At 40.5% G+C, this 19,306-nt stretch overlaps 1 protein-coding gene across 2 annotated transcripts in view; it reads right to left on the minus strand.

The window, feature by feature from the left end:
- The window catches only part of ANKS1B (ankyrin repeat and sterile alpha motif domain containing 1B), a 758,955-nt gene that overhangs the window by 423,252 nt on the left and 316,397 nt on the right, over window positions 1-19,306 (minus strand). For both annotated transcript variants that reach the window (XM_054028751.1, XM_054028742.1), the window contains exon 12: window positions 4,543-4,679. In XM_054028751.1, the coding sequence (XP_053884726.1) occupies window positions 4,543-4,679 (137 nt within the window). The remainder of the gene's footprint in view (window positions 1-4,542; window positions 4,680-19,306) is intronic.

The raw sequence follows: 19,306 nt of genomic DNA on the forward strand, positions 1-19,306 counted from the left end.
TGTACTTTAGTTACATGGTAAGTGGTCAAAATAAAGCTCAAAAGGGACTCTAGAGTTTTAGAAAGGTGTTACTTAGATCAAGCTATCTTTCACAATCTAACAACACACCTTTAAATCATAGTCTAAACAGAGCCCTTTTACACCACTCTGCCAATATTAGAAAGCCTTAAAGTGGGCATAAATGTAATTTACATTTTAAGGGACCATTTTAAGGGACTCTTACACTGCCAGAGTAGTGTAAGGATAGAGCTCCTATCACTCTAACAAAACCAAAGTTGAAAATAAAAGAATAAGGGGTTCAAATAAAATCAAGCAGACAAAACAAAAAGCTATGTTATGGCAGTTTCCAAAAGTGGGACTTTGTTCATTTACAGAATCACTCTGCTAGTGTTTGGAAACCAGCAATTATGTGCTATGAAACACACAAATATGAAACATTCATATTCAAAACTCTGATGTTACATGGCATTTTATACAAAATGTTTCCAATCATTCCTTTCAGCACAAAGGACTGTGAGTAACTCCAGACTGAGGGGAACACTCCAGAGTGACAGCTTGGTGTTTCATAGAAGCATAACTCATGAATGGGATCTGTACTTCCTTTTCCAGGCTAAAGTTTAATCATCAAAGTAATTCTTGATGGAGTTAGACCATGGCAGAATTTGTCTGAAGATGGGGAAAAAAATCACAGCTCTCATCTTCACTCAGTCATATGCTGAACTTCATACCATTTTTCTGTTTGTTTGTATGTAACATGATAACTTTGAATCAATTTCGAAGAATGTTCTAGACATCAATGGGCATAAGCCTATTGATTATGGTGAAAATTGGAAAACCAGAAAAGCTTGATTCAGAGGAAAATCAGGGCCTCACAGCACCTGGGTCTGCAGGCAAAGGAATCCGTGGGATGCTGTCTTCTGCTGCCTACACATATCAGAGGCAGCTTCTTAACTTTCTGCGTAGGAAGGCTGTCTGTAGCCTGGAGTCTAACAGAAATAAAAGAGCCTTAAAGGGGGGGATTTTAGAGGGAATGGAGGACTCGGGAAGGCAGTGGAATATGAAGGAAGTGAGGATACAGAAGGGATTGGGTGGGGAGGTGGCAAAGTGGGCTCCTAGAAGACAGAGGCAGATGTATGCCTTTGCAAAAGGACAAAGCAGTTCTGAGTGCAGGGGCTGGGGGAGCTCGATAGCCCAAAACAGCCAGAGCGCTTTACATTCTGGCACTCACCGCCCCATCCAGGCACTCCCCTGTTATGTCCCTATGCTGGATAGAGAAGAGGAAAAAAGTGGCATAGCCGTTTAGTCCACTCTTGTGCTCGGGCTGTTCCCTGCAGGCTATTTCTGTTCCCCTTAAAACCTCTCTACTCTGTCAGAATGGTGTAAAGGAGCCGTAGCAGGGGATCCTAAAATGAATTAATCTGTGTGTATTATATATTATCATTATTGTTCATTTGTATTATGATAGTGCCTAGAGGCCAACCAAGATCAGGGCCCCATTGTACTAAGCACGCACTGTACAGTCAGAGTAATAGTCCCTGCTCAAAACAGCTTGCAATCTTCAGAGACAAGACAGACAAAGGGCAGGGGAAAGGGAGTAAACATATAACCAGAATTAACAGTGATGTTTTGCAAACATAATATTAGTTCCACAATTTCTTTTTGAAAAATTCTTAGGGAAGGGTTTTGTTGGGAGGAGATTAGCTAAATGGAAAGATAAAGGAAGGGTGGGGGGACATAGCAGATAGGAATCTAATGCAGATAGGGGAAAGAAAAGAGAAAGGGGACCTGAGCGCTGTAACAGATCCATCTTCATGATGGATTGGGCACAGAAGCAGATACATAAATACACACTGACCAATAGGTTACATACTTCCCATTATTGAAGTGTTCTACATAGCAAAAAGGGTGGCTAAATGTCATGTTAAAGTTATTTTGACTGTCTGTTCTAACAAGAATGGGGAAGTTCTGACCATAATCCCTTTTCTTCTGCAGTAGGATGAGAGCAGCTCTGATACCATATACACTGAGATTGTAAATGGTTCTGATTTAACTCCAAACAACTCCTCCCCTGAGTCCCCATAAACTCTATTCAAGATGAACTAGCACAAGAACATCACCATTCAATGTTCTGGGTCCATCTGTTGGCAATATCATGATGAAAACAGATTTTTAAATGCTATTTTCAATGAACTATCACACAACAACTTGTTCCAACAGTATTTCCAGTGCCTGTCTGCCTGCGTCCTACTAGAAAAAAACAACTAAGAGGGAAGAAGGTACTTCAATAGTACTGTGATGTAGAGGGGGAGAGATAGAGAAAGAAAGAGAGCCTACAGAAATAGAAAAATGGGGAGACAATTGGGAAAAGGCAAAAAAGGACAAGAAGATAATATTCTAGACATAGTACAATCTGGATTCAGGCCAGAACATGGAACTGAAACTACGATAGTGGCACTAATAGATGATCTCCAGCTGTCAATGGATGGAGGACAGACATCCATTCTCATCCTTCTGGACCTATCTGCAGCATTTGACACTGTCAGCCAGGAGATACTGCTTCTCATGTGAGAGGTGGAAATGGTGCAGGATAATGTGTTAAAATGGTTTGAGTCATTCCTAGAGGCATGCACCCAATGAGTACTGATGAGAAACTGAACCTCTACCACTAGACCCTCACCATGGAGTCCCACAAGGATCAATTATCTCTCTAGATCTTTTCAACATCTATGTGCAGCCAGGAGCGGAGCCAGGGTTTTTGCCACCCGAGGCGGCAGCACTCCTCCACAGTAATCGGCGGCAGCTCCTCCTCTGAAGCTGCGTTCTCAACGGCGGGGGTCCTTCCGCTCCGGGTCTTCGGGGCACTTCGGCAGCGGGTCCCAGAGCAAGTGAAGGACCTGGCGATGACCCGGAGCGGAAGAAGCCCCTCGCTGCCGAAATTCCGCAGAGGGCAGCGAAATGCCGCCCCCCCACATCCTGCCACCCTAGGCGACCGCCTAGGGTCGCCTAGTGGAAGCGCCAGCTCTGTGTGCAGCCACTAGGTGAATTGGTAGGACAACTGAAGTGGCAGTAATATGCAGATGACACACAGCTCTACCTATCTTTCATCACATACAACCACACCACTACCACCAAGATGGACCAATGTTTGGATGGCAGCAACTCATGCATGAAGAGCAGCTGGCTGAAGCTGAACCCAAGCAAGAAAAAGGTGATGCTGGCGGATAGAGGAAAACATGTTGCAAAGTCTGCAGCTATTGTATAATCTCCTTTGGTTGAAGGTACCAAGTCACAATTGATCAGTTCAGTCCATAGTTTAAGAATAATCTTGGATTCCATGCTGATGCTAAACTCTTATCTCACATAGCAGCAGTTGGTTAGGAGACTTAGTTTCATCCTGGTGGATGATGACCTGGATTCAGTTATTCATGTCTGTGTCACCTCTCAGTTGGACTATAGCAATGTGATGATATACCTTGGCAAGAAGTCTTCAGCCTCTCTGCTCTCTCCACAAGTTTCCCATGGACTACTGAATCAAGTTCAAAGTCTAGGTCCTTATTTTCATGGCACTGCACTGCCTGGGCCCAGGTTAGCTAATAGACCACCTAAAGCTCTGAGATGAAGACTGTACTCAACAACTTTGCTCTCTGGCACAACAGAATTCTCTACAATAAGGGCAAAGCTCATTCATGTGGGAGACAGAATTTAGGTGTGGGGGAGGAGCTGATCCCAGCCTGTGGAGTGAATTCTCCAGAAACTAAAAGATTATCACAAACCTCATCACCTTCTACTCAAAATAGAAGACATTTCTTTGACCTTGCCTTCTGTAACAGACACATAGCAACGTGTCTTAAAAAAAAATTAAAACAACCAAAGCAAGACACACCACTGCACATGCTTTTCTTCCCGAAGAAAGGAGGAGAGAACCAACAAACAACTTGTGACATATGTTAGTCATGTTGCTTAATGCCCTACTGGAAGATGTTTAGGTACTGTAGTGAAAAGCAGGTATAAGACCCTTTCATCTATTCTATACACAGAATTAGAAATATGTGGAAAAGTTTAAAGTTATGTAGACTCAACAATAATTTAAGAGAAAGTAAAATAAATAATGTACAAAATGTTATGGAATCAAGAGGACAGAAATATAGTGAGGGAAAGAGGCCTGGAAAAAGGATGAAAAGAGAACAAAAACTTGGAGGAAAACTAATGGCAGCCAAATATAGCATTAGCATTAAACAAAGATTTTATTTGTCATTAATTCTATAACAAGAAATAGTTGTATAATTATTTTAACACATTGTACATCTCTCTGACCATCATACCAGAGGTTTTAATTTCACCATGTATAACCAAGATCTTTTTCTGGGTTCAGAAAATGTTTTGGAGCTCTCTGTTTCTCCATTTTTTAATTATCTACATTTATATATTCAAAAGGTCCTTATTAGAGACAGAGTACATGCATACATACATGTGCACGCACACACAGTCAACTGTTCACAGAATCTGAAACAATTAACAAGAAAGTTTATTCTGATGACCTACCTGAGGGCGTATAACTTTTACTATATTTTTAAGTGCAGTGTCTGGTGATGGAGGAGAGCAGTCAGGTGTTGGGCCTGTAGAGCTGTTTCTATGGTTACCAGTTCCTGGTGCAGTAATTGCTACCTGAGGTGCATTATCTGTGAATAAAAATAGCATTTTGATGAACCTACTATTCTAGTTCAGTATATGTCTTTTAAAATCAGAAAATACTTTTGAAAACAGAGCAATATTTCAACTTTGAAAAATTAACATTGTTGAGCACAGACAGTGAGGAAAATACTGCATATTTATCCTATATTTTTAGTACGTGTTTTATTTCCATTTAAGCTGGTGTATATCACCCCCTATGGTAGCTAAATATTAGTGCACACAAAATGAAAAAATATTGTTTAATTCATTTTTCTGAATGACCCATTACAGTTCCTAATACAGCTTTTATAATCAGAATAATCTAAGGCTAAATATCAACTGCAGGTCATATTGCTTTTTGTTCAGCTTTGCTGTAATAAGACCATCAAGGCACCAATTCAGTGAAGTACTTAAACATGTGCCTAATTTAAAGCATTTGTGTAGTCCCACAGAAGTCAGTGTAACTACTCACATGTTTTAAATTAGGCACATATTTAAGTGCTATGTTGGACTGAGGCCCATATGCTCCTGTGGGTTAGGGAATATTAATGTTACAGACTCACCACTGAAAATACACACATCGAAGTATGAATCCTGTTAAGAGGAGTAGGGGAGCGATGTAATAACACATTTCTAGGAAGATAAATACATATAGGGCCTGATTCTTAATTACACTAAAACACCTTTACCTTGCTCTGGCAGTGTATAGAAGCCTTAAAGTGAGTGTAAACGTAATTTACCCCTACTTAAAATCTGCTTTACAGGGCCAGAGCAGTGAAAAGCAATTTTCAGGCCTACAGTATATGTAAAACCTATGCAGTCTCTAGGGTCTGATTCTTCACTTGCAATAAAGTCAGTTTATACCACTGTAGTCATGCAAGGGGCATGAGCAAAAATATATAGTATAGTATAGTATAGTAAGCAAAAATATAGTATTCCCACTTTAAATCTTCTTCATGCTGCCAGAGCAGCATAAATTGGAAGTAGTGTAGATAAGAATCAGGCCCTTTTGTGTTTATTGGAATACCTTATATTCTTAAATACTAAATTCTACAAACAATGTATTTCAATTATACAAGCACCCTGAAAAAAACCCAACAGCTCAACATTTCAGACCCTCTGTCCTTTCTCAAGGGAATAAAGCGTCAGATATGTAGCTGTTTCTTATAAACAATGTCCTTATTGTAAACAGCTTTTTATTTTCACTGTATGACCAATCATCAGATGACCAATAATAATGTACCACATGGGTTTTCTCCATCAGAGAGAGAGAGAATCATTACCAATTCAACTGTAGCAAAGGGATTTTCAAGTTTAAGTATATGGTATGCAGTTTCATTAATAATAAAAAGCCTTGAATTAATTTTCTTTTGTAATATAAATTATTGCATAATTATAATGCTCTAATTTCCTTTCCCTTTCTGTTTGCTGAGAATAGGACCAAAGAAAATATTTGAAGGTTGTATTTTTTAAGAAAGCCCTAACTGTAAATACATTCAAACTAATATAAATTTCAGTGCAGCAATTCATGACAAAAGGAAGCAATTTACCCTTGAAACAGTAGGGCCAGACTCTGCTGCATCCAGTGGAAAGTGGGCTGGCAGCCGGAGAGTAAACTGACAGTGAACCAGTTATTGGTCTCTGATTCTCTGCCAGTTCCAGGAAAAGTTATAGTAGTCTGGGGACTGTTCTAGCACGCACCAGGTGCTAATGGTCCCCAAGCGTGCATTCCAGTAACCTCCAGTGGATAATCCATGCTCCAGTCATTTTCTGTCCCTTTCCCTAACACACTAGCTGTCATAGGTAGTGTGTCATAGAAGCCATTTCTGACTCAGTGCCCACTATGAACTCCCTCATGTTAGGGGCTTGTGGTAATTTTTTGCTCCCTTTGTGACACATGAGCAGAACAAAGGAAGAGAAGCACAGCTGAGAATATGCCCCATCAGATATTTTCTTACATTAAAAATAATAACCAAAATTATTAAAAAACAATTCTAAAACAAGAGCATATATAAACATAGGCCCAGATAGATCAAAGAAACTAATTTATTTATTTTTTTGCTGATTTACATCCCAGGCAGTCCTATTAATTTCACTGAGTTGTTGCACAGGGGTGCATGTCAGCACAGAATTTAGCCATATGGTGTGATTCAGAGATTAAGAAGAGAAAGGACCATTATGATCTAATCTGACCTTCTCCATAACACATACCATTGAATCTCACCCTCTAATTTCTGCATCAAGTCCATAACTTCTGTTTGATATAGCATTCTTTTAGAAAGCTTCAGCATCTGACCACCTGATCTAGTTATGTCTTTTTCTGATACATTAAAGCGTCATCTATTCTCAGAAATCTCTTGCCCACTTAAGTACTTGTAAACCATAACTAAATAACCTCTTAACCTTCTCTTGGAAAAAAACAAATAGATTGAGCTTCTTAAGTCTCTCACTATGAGGCACATTTTCCATGTCTCAGATTATTCTTGCAACTTTTTTTTTAACCCTTTCCAATTTTTCTACATCCTTTCTGAAGTGTGGATACCAGAACTGGACGTGGTATTCCAGTAATGGTCTCATTAATGCCATGTATAGGGGTAATGCTTCTTTCCTACTCCTACTTGATATTCCTCTGCTTATGTACCAAAGGATTACATTTGCCCTCTAAACTACAGAATTACACTGGGGGCTCATATTCAGTTGGTTACCTACCATTATCCCTAAATCCTTTTCAGTGTCACTGCATTCCAGGATATTGTCTCCACTCAATTAATTATGACCTACATTCTTTGCTCCTACATATACAACTTGCACTTGGCTGTGGTAAAAAGCATATTGTTCAAATAAACCCACTTTACCAGCCAGTCCAGATCTATACGTATAACTGAGCTCTCTCCATCATTATGTGGGAATTTTTCCAGCAATTATTTCATATTTTCTTCCAGACCATTGATACAAATATTGAACAGGACCAAGAACAAATCCCTGTGGGACCCAATTAGAAACTCTCCCACAGGATGATTATTCCATTTTTACAATTACTTTGAGATCTGTCAGTTAACCAGTATTTAATCCACTTAATCTGGATTACCTTGATTTTTGAATAGTGCTTTTTTTAAAGCAGAATGTCAGGAAGGACTAAGTCAAATGCCTCTGTGACCCTAAGTGTTACAGAAGCGTAAGTGTATTATGGCAACACAGTTACCTTATAACCTCAGTTTGTTCTATGTAATAGCAGAAAGGTGGGGACACTAATCTTCTCTGCTCCCTAGTTCACAATTTTGAGACATAATTAATATGGTCATCCAGATATCTTGTTCATGTAAAAAAATTGTTTAGTTCTCAGTATACACTAACAAGTCTCTAACAAAGTAAACATACAAGAATTAATACCATAATTAATCTTTTCATAAGAAAATAAGGTTGGGAGTTAATTTCTTCATCCGTACCTTTCCTTTACACAATTGCAAGATAAATACCCAAGCGATTCAAATCGTTGCAACATCTGTTCAAATATACCATGACCTTTAGGATAAAATAAAACTTGGATTATGTGGTGTATTTAATTAAATGCCCTTCTAATAGCATTTAATATTTAGCTGGATGTTTCTTTGGGAGCCAAAATGGATGCCTACAGTTGGGCTTCTATGTTCATATTAAGGTACCTAAATAAGTTGTGCTTGATTTTCAAAAGTACTGGGTATCCATCAGCTCTCATATTCTTGAGTAATTTAGGAGCTGAGATATAGGCGCTCAGTCTTTTGAAAATCTTGGCCACTATCTCCAAAGGTCTAACTGCAGATGGAACTTACTTATTATTACTACAATGATAAACATTATGAGAAATATTTCTGACCCTTTTCTAGAGTTTACAGGCTACCAGGAGATCAACAGGAAATAAAAGCCATGGGAGGGAATGGAGGTCTCATTCATACTAGTGGTGACTGCTTAGTGTTTACACCTACTAGGGTTGCTTATATCTAGGAAAATTTACATTTGTCCCCCAAAAATTATAAAAAGCAGAATGACAAAAATCAAAAATAGCTTGCCTTCTTTATTACAGCTGCAAACTATGTTGTTCTCCCCTTGCTATGTAAATGAACTGTTACACATGAAAAGAAAACATCAACACATTAATGGTTTAATTAGAATTATAAAGAAATCAGGCAAGTGGAAACCAGACCTTACAACTTCAATTAAAACATGAATTCACTGATGCCTGTGTCCTTTTATGTGCTACAATATTAGAAGAAAGAAAACTTATTGTATGAACAGTAGTACACAAAGTATTAATGTAATTTATACAGAAGCAGTTTTTTATTTTCATTCCATTATTTATGTACTTGGGGGAACAACTGTACATTGAAAATCTCCTGACCCAGAAGGTCATTCTCATCTTTGCCAAGTATTTCAAGATAACTAAATGACAGATAGCATTGCACTCATATAGTGCCTATTTATTATATTGTTAATTATTATTATTAAGTAGGCAACAAGTATGCCAGTACCAAGCAGAAAGCTAGGCCCTTTCTAAAACACAATGCTACACTTGAGTATTCCTGAATATACTGTTTAAAAAAATGCCTAACCAATACAGTAAATATTTGACAAACAACATTGCTAAAATCAGACACTCTCCACAGCTTTGTACTGATGTTTTTAAATATAGCATCTTGGGGCCAGAGGTGTGCTGTTTTAGTGACACCAATCAGATGTAAATATGGTTTAGCTGGTAGCAGGTTTCCAGCTGTTTTGTGTCACACTGACTCTGGAGTTGTATAAAACAACTAAAGTATATTGGTGAATCTGTCCATATACGTTTTGTGTACATTTTAGATCGCATCTGAATTTTAGATTTAGAAATTACATATTCCTGATACTCAGCATGTTGCAGAACAAAGGCAATCAGAAGATTTTTTTAAAATTTTAAAAAAAGAAAATAACCACACTAGCGCTGAAAAGATTTTATCACAAACTTTCGCCTTAATGATTTGCAACACAATTATCTGTACAGTGCTATAGGAATTGAGTACAAAAATTACCACTATTTTATGAAGTCATTGACAAAGCACAGTGAATGCTAAAATGAAACCACTCCCTTCAATAATGAAGGCTTCCATAGGCATCAATGAATTGCACATTCAGCTACGAAGGGAAAATGAGTAAAATGATGACTTTAGTGCACCAGTGATTAAATAGAACAGGATTCTGCACTCAAACAAAACTATGTTTAAAAATGTGTTTTACCTGAAAAAAAAAATTGTGGGAGTCCCATACAACATGGGCTCGATTTATCCCTTGGGATCCATTAGGCAAGCCAGATTGCTGTTACCAGCAATAGTAAGCACCTTGGAATGGAGGCACAGTGGCCCAAGCCACTGAAGATGCTGGAGCCAGCAAGCACAGGCCCAAAATTGGGCAGAGCAGTTCCCAAACTGGTGGAAGTTTCACTGATTCAGTACCTCCTCCAGGCAGACTCCACCGGTGCGGGGCTTCAGACTTAAAAGCTGTCCTTCCTTAGCAGAACCCCATAGGTGAATCCTCATCCTCCCCTCCCCCCACCATCAATGCATAGCTACCCCCAGGGTACAAAACTCAGAATTAAAGACGGGGACAAATTACATATTTTAGGATCTAAGGACACCAGAAACATTACTCAAGAAAATGCAAAAAGAGCACATTGAAGACTCAGGCATAGCATCAGTGAGTAGCTAAACTTGATATGTGGGAAGAACAGGTTGCGCCAAACTACATGTATTTGTTCTCTTGAATTTCTTTTGTTTCCTATGTACTTAAACCTGAATTAGCATTGTTCCTAGTTGGATAGTAAATATATAGCTGCAACTGTTTTGTTGAAAGCACTTGTAGCTATAACCAGCTTGATATTGGATCTGGTAGCTATTTTGAGATAGTGTTTGGAATTAATTACTAGTGAAGTGCATTCCAGTGGCAGCAGGGAGTCTGGTTAGTTGTTTCTGCATCATCTGTGAGAGTTTGGGTATGATGATTATCAACTTTTTATTTCCTCTCATCACCCACCTGCAAAAATAGACCTTGCAATTTTTTCAAATTTGCATAACCCTAGCAGTGCCAGACAACGGTCTGGAAAGACCTCTCTCATTAAGTACTAATGAGCGATGATTGTTCATTTACACTATTTCCTGAATAATCTTTTGGTACTCTGCCTCTGCAAGCAGTAGATGCCTAATAGAACTTTCCAAAACAATGCTACAGTTATTTATCCTATATTTGTTTTTTGTAACCTCAAAATTATGAGTGTTTCGCACTGGCTTTTGCATGTTTACATGGCATGTTTGCAGTGTCTACAACTGACATTTTATAACCTTGCACATTTTCCTTGTCTCTGTATTCTAGTTTTAGCTTTCTAGAAGGTGAATGAAGAGCACAGAATGTGGTTACAGATGCCAGAATGTTTGATTACATCACTAATTCATTAAAAAATAGAACATCCTATTGATATTGTATTGCAAAACGTCCCCCAAAGAGAACAATCTAGGATTTTACTGGGGACTGATTGTGTTCATATTTATGTTAATAGCAAAACTCCCCTTTCCTGCAGTGGGAGCGGGACTGGGCCATTGAATTCTACCCTGCGTATAGTATAATATTTTGCGAAGTGCATATATAGACAAACTTTGTTGTTCTGAAAGCGTTGATGAGGTATGCTTTATTTGCAGTCCATTTCAGAATGCAACCAGAGATATGTCATCTGAGTCCGCCATCCTAATCTACTTTAGCAGAGTTGATAGTAGCCTCCAATGATTGCTCTTGGTAATCAGCAAACTTCAGCAGTCTTGAAAGTAAGAGTCTGAAGTATTCACCTATATCCAGTCTGCTGTATAACTGCGCAATGTAGTTTCCAGACAACATTACATATGTACAACCAGGGCCGTAGCAACAAAGAACGTGGCCCCCTCCGAACGGTGGCCCCCTCCGAACATATGTCCGGGCGGGGCCCCTTACAATGCAGAAACTGGAATGTGGTATTTATTTTGCCACTTTTAGGGGCCCCCTTCCTTGCGGGGCCCCCTCCTGTCGGAGCGTACGAAGGGCGCTCGCTACGAAGGGCGCTCTGTGTACAACCTTCATTCTGTGTTAACAAGTATCAGTTACCGAATAAAACTCCTTCTAAAAACACTGCAATTATAAAATAAATCAAACATTTGGAAGCTTGAAAGTTCTAAAATAAGGATGAAATTTAATAACAACTAAGCGTTTCAAAGTCTGGTAACTATTGGTTAAGGTTGAGATATTCACGTTATAGTTAAGTGTCAGCTATCTTAATTCTGATTTTGACTTTACATATCATTATTTTAATATTTTTTGTATAAATATTCACAGTGAGGTTTTGTTTCATATTAAAAATGCATAAGGGGTCTTGTGGTACTTTGGTTAATTGTGCATTGGTATACTGGTTAAGTGTAAGGGGTTGTTGTACACGTACAGGGATAGCCACTGATACGTAGTCAAAATTAACATAATTTGTTGATTGTGTACTATGAATTTCATGGCAACATATACGTTGACATATCAGGTCAAACCGGTAGTCCATCTAGCTCAGTATTCTCTCTCTTACATTGGCCAGGACAAGATGCTTCAGAGGAAGATGAAAGAAATACTGTTAGTTGTCGGCTTATGATATTAAAGCATGAGTGTTTATAGCAATGATAAAAAATATCTAATGTATCTGTGGATGTACGCATTACCTATCTAAATATACAAGCTTTTTAAAAAATCTAGAATTTTAAGTATTTTTATAATTAACATCCTAGTAAGATTTTCTCACAGGTTTTACCATTTTAATTCTGTTTTAACATTTTTTTCCTGGGAATTTCCTTAGTCTTTTTTCTTTTTTATAGATATGCCAAGAACAAAACAGTCCATGTAATGTATAACTTTCTCTACCAGGTTAGTAAATGTAAATTAAACAACATCATACACTAGCTAACATTGCTGTACTCTCGTCAAATTTATCTTCTGCTTGGTAGAACAGCAGCATAATTTCTTAAACTCTAGGTCTTCAGAATCTTTTAAGTCCTTCAACCCAGTGAAGTAAGATCCAGATTTAAGGAATTCTGTAGGCTGTACCAGTGGATTTTGTAAAGTTCAAAGCCAAACCAAGAAAGTTAAAAGACTAAAATCTAGAAGTAAACCTTGGAGACGTTTAAAAATTCTTCACATCAACTAGTGGAGTTTACAGTCTCCCACTGAGGCTGCAGACTATATGAAGTCTGCATAAAGCTCAGGGATTTTTAAGAGCTGAAAAAATCTATAGCAAATAATTTAAAAATTAACTTTCAAAACCTGCAAAATACTCAAAGGCATCATCTCCAGTGACAGAAAATTAAATCAAATGCAGAATTCTTAGATAAACTTTTTTTTTTTTTTTTGAGTTATATGACCTGATTCTTTAGTCTGTTAAGGCTGCTTTGCCAGCGGGGGGCCTGGTTCCTTGACACAAAGGATACTTAAACCTGGTGGATCCAGGGAGCAGAGATTCCCCCATCATAGGTGAATCCTCCAGTGATGTAGAGCCACAGTGGCAGATCCTATCCACTCACCACATGCAGTTACCAGGATAGGGAGTGTTCCTGTCCCCCAAGACAGAGGAAGCATATGTATCCCCTCCAAACCTCTGGCAATGCACAGTTTAGCCAGACTAGAGACATTGGCTTACAATGTTGCAAAAAATATTTTTTTTTACCAAAATGAAATGCCTCTGATTTTTTCAAACTGTCACATCTTATCATTTTGCCCAACGTTACCAAAAATTTCTCCTTTGCCAGAGGATCATACATGAGAAATTTCAGACAGATCACTTGAATTCTGTCAAAGTCACAGAGAATGGAAGGAGAAGATGGTCAAATCAAGCTTATAATGAAAAGCTAACTACAACCTTGACTATAAAGAAACTATTATTTCTCTTTAGATGGTGAAATACCAGGTTTGGTCAAGACCTGCTGTGGGCATTGCGCTAGCCGCCCCTATTTTAGTGGGACTGGGAAGGAATTTTTCCCTTACCACCAGATTGGCTTAGGTGGAGTTGGGATTTTTTTGCCTTCCCCACAGCAGGTTCAGGAAGGGCTTTGTTCATGCCTGGCATGGCATGAAGGGTGGTAGGCTGTATGTCACAACTCATTATAGAAGTGGGGCAGATGTCCAGTGCAACACTTTTCTTCAACATTACTAAATGGGTCTAAGACTAGCATATCAATTTAGTTAAGGTTTAGCCTGCTCTACATACAATTTTTCAACCAGGAGAACTATTCCAGCTAGGGAAGTGACTTCTTCTGAAAGAGTTATACCATTACAACATCTCGTGTGGGTACAATTGTACAGATAGAAAGGTGACATGCCACTATAGTTTATTTCCCTTCTTAACTAGGGTTGCCACCTTGGTGGTTTTTGACTGGTGTGGCTGGCTTTTTTTTATGGCCTTGCCAGCTGCTGGTCCAAAGATGTTTTATGCCAGTTGGTTTATGTGTTGTTGTTTGTTTTGCACTGTTACCAGGTATTATTTTGCTGTGCGGCTGGATGGCTGTGCGTGCAGTAATCTTGTAACTCTTGTTGCAAGTGTCACAGCTGCTAGCGCACTGTGGCTGCCAGGCCAGCATCTGCGTCACTCTCTGCATGTACACACACACATACATCACTCAAAGCTCTTCCAATAAGTGGCAGGGAATGGTATGTGGATGAGAAAGGGAGGAGCAGGGTTTGCTTAGCTCGACTAGAATTATTTTATTACTGGATGCTTTAGGTACCACCTCTCCGGAAGGGTGGGCTCCGCTGCATGGGGTGATATGATGTACTATGTAAACCAGGGGTGGACAAACTATGGCCCGCACACCACACCTGGCCCACCAGCTCATTTAATCCGTCCCTCGAGCTGCAGCTGGGGAGTTGGGTTGGACGCCTCTCCATGCATTCCGTGGCTCCGTGCAGCTCCCAGAAGCAGTGGCATGTCCCCCCTCCAGCTCCTACATTTAGGGGCAGCCAGGGAGCTCCGTGCGCTGCCCCTGCACCAAGCGCCACCCCCGCAGCTCCCATTGGCCGGGAACTGCAGCCAATGGGAGCTGCAGGGGCAGCGCCTGTGGATGGGGCAGCCCGCAGAGCAGCCTGGCTGCACCTCTGTGTAGAAGCCGGAGGGGGGACATGCCATTGCTTCCAGGAGCTGCTAGAGGTAAGCACTGCCCAGAGCCTGCACCCCTGAGCCCCTCCCATGCCCAACCCCCTGCCCCAGTCCTGATCCACCTCCCACCCTCCGAACCCTCAATCCCAGCCTGGAGCACGCTCCTGCACCCCAAACCTCTCATCCCCTGCCCCACCCCAGAGCCTGCACTCCGAGCCGGAGCGCCCATCCTCCCACACCCCAACCCTCTGCCCCAGCCTGGAGCCCCCTACTGTACCCTGAATTCCTCATTTCTGGCCCTACCCCAAGCCCTTACCCCCCTTCCCATGCCCAAGCCCCATCCCTGATCCCCCTCCCACCCTCTGAACCCCTCGGGCCCAACCTGGAGCACCCTCCTACACCCCAAATGGCTCATCCCCAGCCCCACTCTACAGCCCACAACTCCAGTCGGAGACCTCAGCTCCCCCACACACACCTCAACCCCCTGCCCCAGCCTGGAGCCCCCTCCCACACCTTGGATGCCTCATTTCTGGCCCCACCTCAGAGCTTGCACCCCCAGCCAGAGCCCTCACCTCCTCCTGCACCCCAGCCCCAATTACACAAGTGTCATAACTATAAAGAGAAGGGTAATAGCTGTCCGGTGTACAGTACTATAAAATCCCTCCTGGCCAGAGACTCCAAAATCCTTTTCCCTGTAAAGGGTTAAGAAGCTCAGGTAACCTGGCTGGCATCTGACCTAAAGGACCAATAAGGGGACAAGATACTTTCAAATCTTGGGGGGGGGGGGAAGGCTTTTGTTTGTGTTCTTTGTTTGGGAGTGTGTTCGTTCTCGGGACTGAGAGGGACCAGACATCAATCCAGGTTCTCCACATCTTTCTAAACAAGTCTCTCCTATTTCAAACTTGTAAGTAAATAGCCAGGCAAGGCGTGTTAGTTTTCCTTTGTTTTCTCAACTTGTAAATGTACCTTTTACTAGAGTGTTTATCTTTGTTTGCTGTACTTTGAACCTGAGACTAGAGGGGAGTCCTCTGAGCTCTTTAAGTTTGATTACCCTGTAAGGTTAATTTCCATACTGATTTTACAGAGATGATTTTTACCTTTTTTTCTTTAATTAAAAGCTTTCTTTTTAGAACCTGATTGATTTTTCCTTGTTTTAAGATCCAAGGGGTTTGGATCTTGATTCACCAGGAGTTGGTGGGAGGAAGGAGGGGAGATGGTTAATTTCTCCCTGTTGTAGATCCCAGGGGGGTTGGAACTGTATTCACCAGGAGTTGGTGGGAGGAAGGAGGGGGAATGGTTAATTTCTCCTTGTTTTAAAATTCAAGGGGTTTGGATCTGTATTCACCAGGGAATTGGTGAAGGTTTTTCAAGGTTTCCCAGGAATGGAATCCATTGAAATGGTGGCAGCAGAACCAGAGCTAAGCTGGTAGTTAAGCTTAGAAGTTTTCATGCAGGCCCCTACATTTGTACCCTAAAGTTCAAAGTGGGGATCCAGCCTTGACAACAAGCATTCATGGCCCACCATAGAATTTCCATTCCCAGATGTGGCTCTCGGGCCAAAAAGTTTGCCCACCCCAATGTAAATGGTAGTACAGACTGGTGCAGAGCAAAGGGAATGATCTTTTTGAAGATCCTGAAAAACACATTTCCTCTGATGTGCTCTCAGAAGGGTTATCCCACATTAGCACTATTTAGAGAGACATTCTGGGGAGAAAGGAGATGCTGATTAACTTGTTATTCTGTCTGAAGTTGCTAATGATTCCATCTAGTAAAAATATTCTGCATCTATAATAACACAGTAGCATCCCCAGTGCTCTCCCTTCTGCGTGATATTCCTTGTGCAATCAAAATTTTCACATGAGGTGGCCTCAGCCTGTATTTTTTGCACACCTAAGCCTACCACTGAAATCAGTGGGAGTTTTGGGTGTGCAATAAATGCAAAAATCTGGTTCATGACTTTTTATTGTGTAAAATAAAAGTGATAAAAAAATGAAATGTAGGGAAAGAAATGGAAGAAACAGAGTTTTCTGGTTGCAAACTGCACATTGCCATCAGGAATAGCAGATGCAGCAAGGGAGAGAGAAACAGAGAAAATGGAAGTAAACAAGATTTGTTATTACTGAACTTAAAATAAAATAGTTTTTTTTACAAGATATAACACTGATTTCCTTCATTGGGAACCAATGTGCTTTTAAACCAAGTCACCAACACTAGACAAAACAAATAAATCTGTTCATTATGTACAGAAGTGGTTCATTGCTGTAACACTGGTCTACAATTTTTGAGAAGTCGTCTGCTTCAGAAATAAAATGTGCTATTTATTATGTATTTTGATGTGCTGAATTCAAATATGACAATTAAAACAACTGATTGGCTACTGTTTCTAAGATATTTAAGTTTTTACATTTTATGTCTATGTATATTGTGTAGATAGTAGAGTTTTAATCATAAATTGTAAACCTAGGTCTTTTCATGTGTTCATGGTTGCTTTACATGATAATATTTCACCTGTCCTGTTTATGTAACACTTTAAAAATCAGCAAAAGGGTTATATATCAATAAAATTTATTATGAAACAAAAGGCAGAAAACTATTATGTACATAGTTTAGTCCTAGTCAGTGTCTACTCGGCGCTTCTTGGCTTGTCTCTTGTATTCATTAAATGGAGCATCTCTTGTCACTGTCCAGCAATAGTCTGCAAGCATTGATGGGCTCCATTTGCCCTGATAGCATTTCTCCATTGTTGCAATGTCCTGGTGAAATCGCTCGCCGTGCTTGTCGCTCACTGCTCCGCAGTTGGGTGGAAAAAAATCTAGATGAGAGTGCAAAAAATGTCTCTTTAGTGACATGTTGCAACCAAGGCTTTTGTATGCCTTGAGGAGGTTTTCCACCAACAACCTGTAGTTATCTGCCTTGTTGTTTCCGAGAAAATGTATTGCCACTAACTGGAAGGCTTTCCATGCCGTCTTTTCCTTGCCACGCAGTGCATGGTCAAATGCATCATCTCGAAGAAGTTCACGAATCTGAGGACCAACAAAGACACCTTCCTTTATCTTAGCTTCACTTAACCTTGGAAATTTTCCACGGAGTACTTGAAAGCTGCTTGTGTTTTGTCAATGGCCTTGACAAAGTTCTTCATCAGATCCAGCTTGATGTGTAAGGGTGGTAACAAAATCTTCCTTGATTCAATAAGTGGTGGATGCTGAACACTTTTCCTCCCAGGCTCCAATGACTGTCGGAGTGGCCAATCTTTCTTGATGTAGTGGGAATCTCTTGCACGACTGTCCCATTCGCAGAGAAAACAGCAGTACTTTGTGTATCCAGTCTGCAGACCAAGCAAGAGAGCAACAACCTTCAAATCGCCACAAAGCTGCCACTGATGTTGGTCATAGTTTATGCACCTCAAAAGTTGTTTCATGTTGTCATAGGTTCCTTCACATGGACTGCATGACCAACTGGAATTGATGGCAAAACATTGCCATTATGCAATAAAACAGCTTTAAGACTCGTCTTCGATGAATCAATGAACAGTCTCCACTCATCTGGATCGTGAACGATGTTGAGGGCTGCCATCACACCATCGATGTTGTTGCAGGCTACAAGATCACCTTCCATGAAGAAGAATGGGAGAAGATCCTTTTGACGGTCATGGAACATGGAAACCCTAACATCACCTGCCAGGAGATTCCACTGCTGTAGTCTGGAGCCCAACAGCTCTGCCTTACTCTTGGGTAGTTCCAAATCCCTGACAAGGTCATTCAGTTCACCTTGTGTTATGAGGTGTGGTTCAGAGGAGGAGGATGGGAGAAAATGTGGGTCCTGTGACATTGATGGTTCAGGACCAGAAGTTTCATCCTCTTCCTCGTCTGACTCAAGTGAGAATGATTCTGGTGCATCAGGAACCGGCAGTCCTTCTCCGTGGGGTACTGGGTGTATAGCTGATGGAATGTTTGGATAATGCACAGTCCACTTTTTCTTCTTTGACACACCTTTCCCAACTGGAGGCACCATGCAGAAGTAACAATTGCTGGTATGATCTGTTGGCTCTCTCCAAATCATTGGCACTGCAAAAGGCATAGATTACCTTTTCCTGTTCAACCACTGGTGAAGCTTTGTTGCACAAGTGTTGCAGCATATGTGTGGGACCAACCTCTTGTCCTGATCTCCAATTTTGCAGCCAAAATAAAGGTGATAGGCTTTCTTAACCATAGTGGTTATACTGCGCTTTTGTGATGCAAAAGTCACTTCACCACAAACATAGCAGAAGTTATCTGCACTGTTCACACAAGTACGAGGCATCTCTGCTCACTTTAGCTAAACAGAAATGTGTCCCTTTGCAAAATCAAACACTGACAAATAAGAGAGCACGACACTGTATGATTTCTAGAGCTGATATAGGGCAATTTGTTCAGCAGAGTGATGTAAGCTTCGTTATGATTGCATCATCCATGACTTCTAGGAATAACATGATGCAATTCATATCATGTA

The sequence above is a fragment of the Malaclemys terrapin genome, chromosome 1 (assembly GCF_027887155.1).
Source record: "Malaclemys terrapin pileata isolate rMalTer1 chromosome 1, rMalTer1.hap1, whole genome shotgun sequence".
Lineage (NCBI taxonomy): Eukaryota > Metazoa > Chordata > Testudines > Emydidae > Malaclemys > Malaclemys terrapin.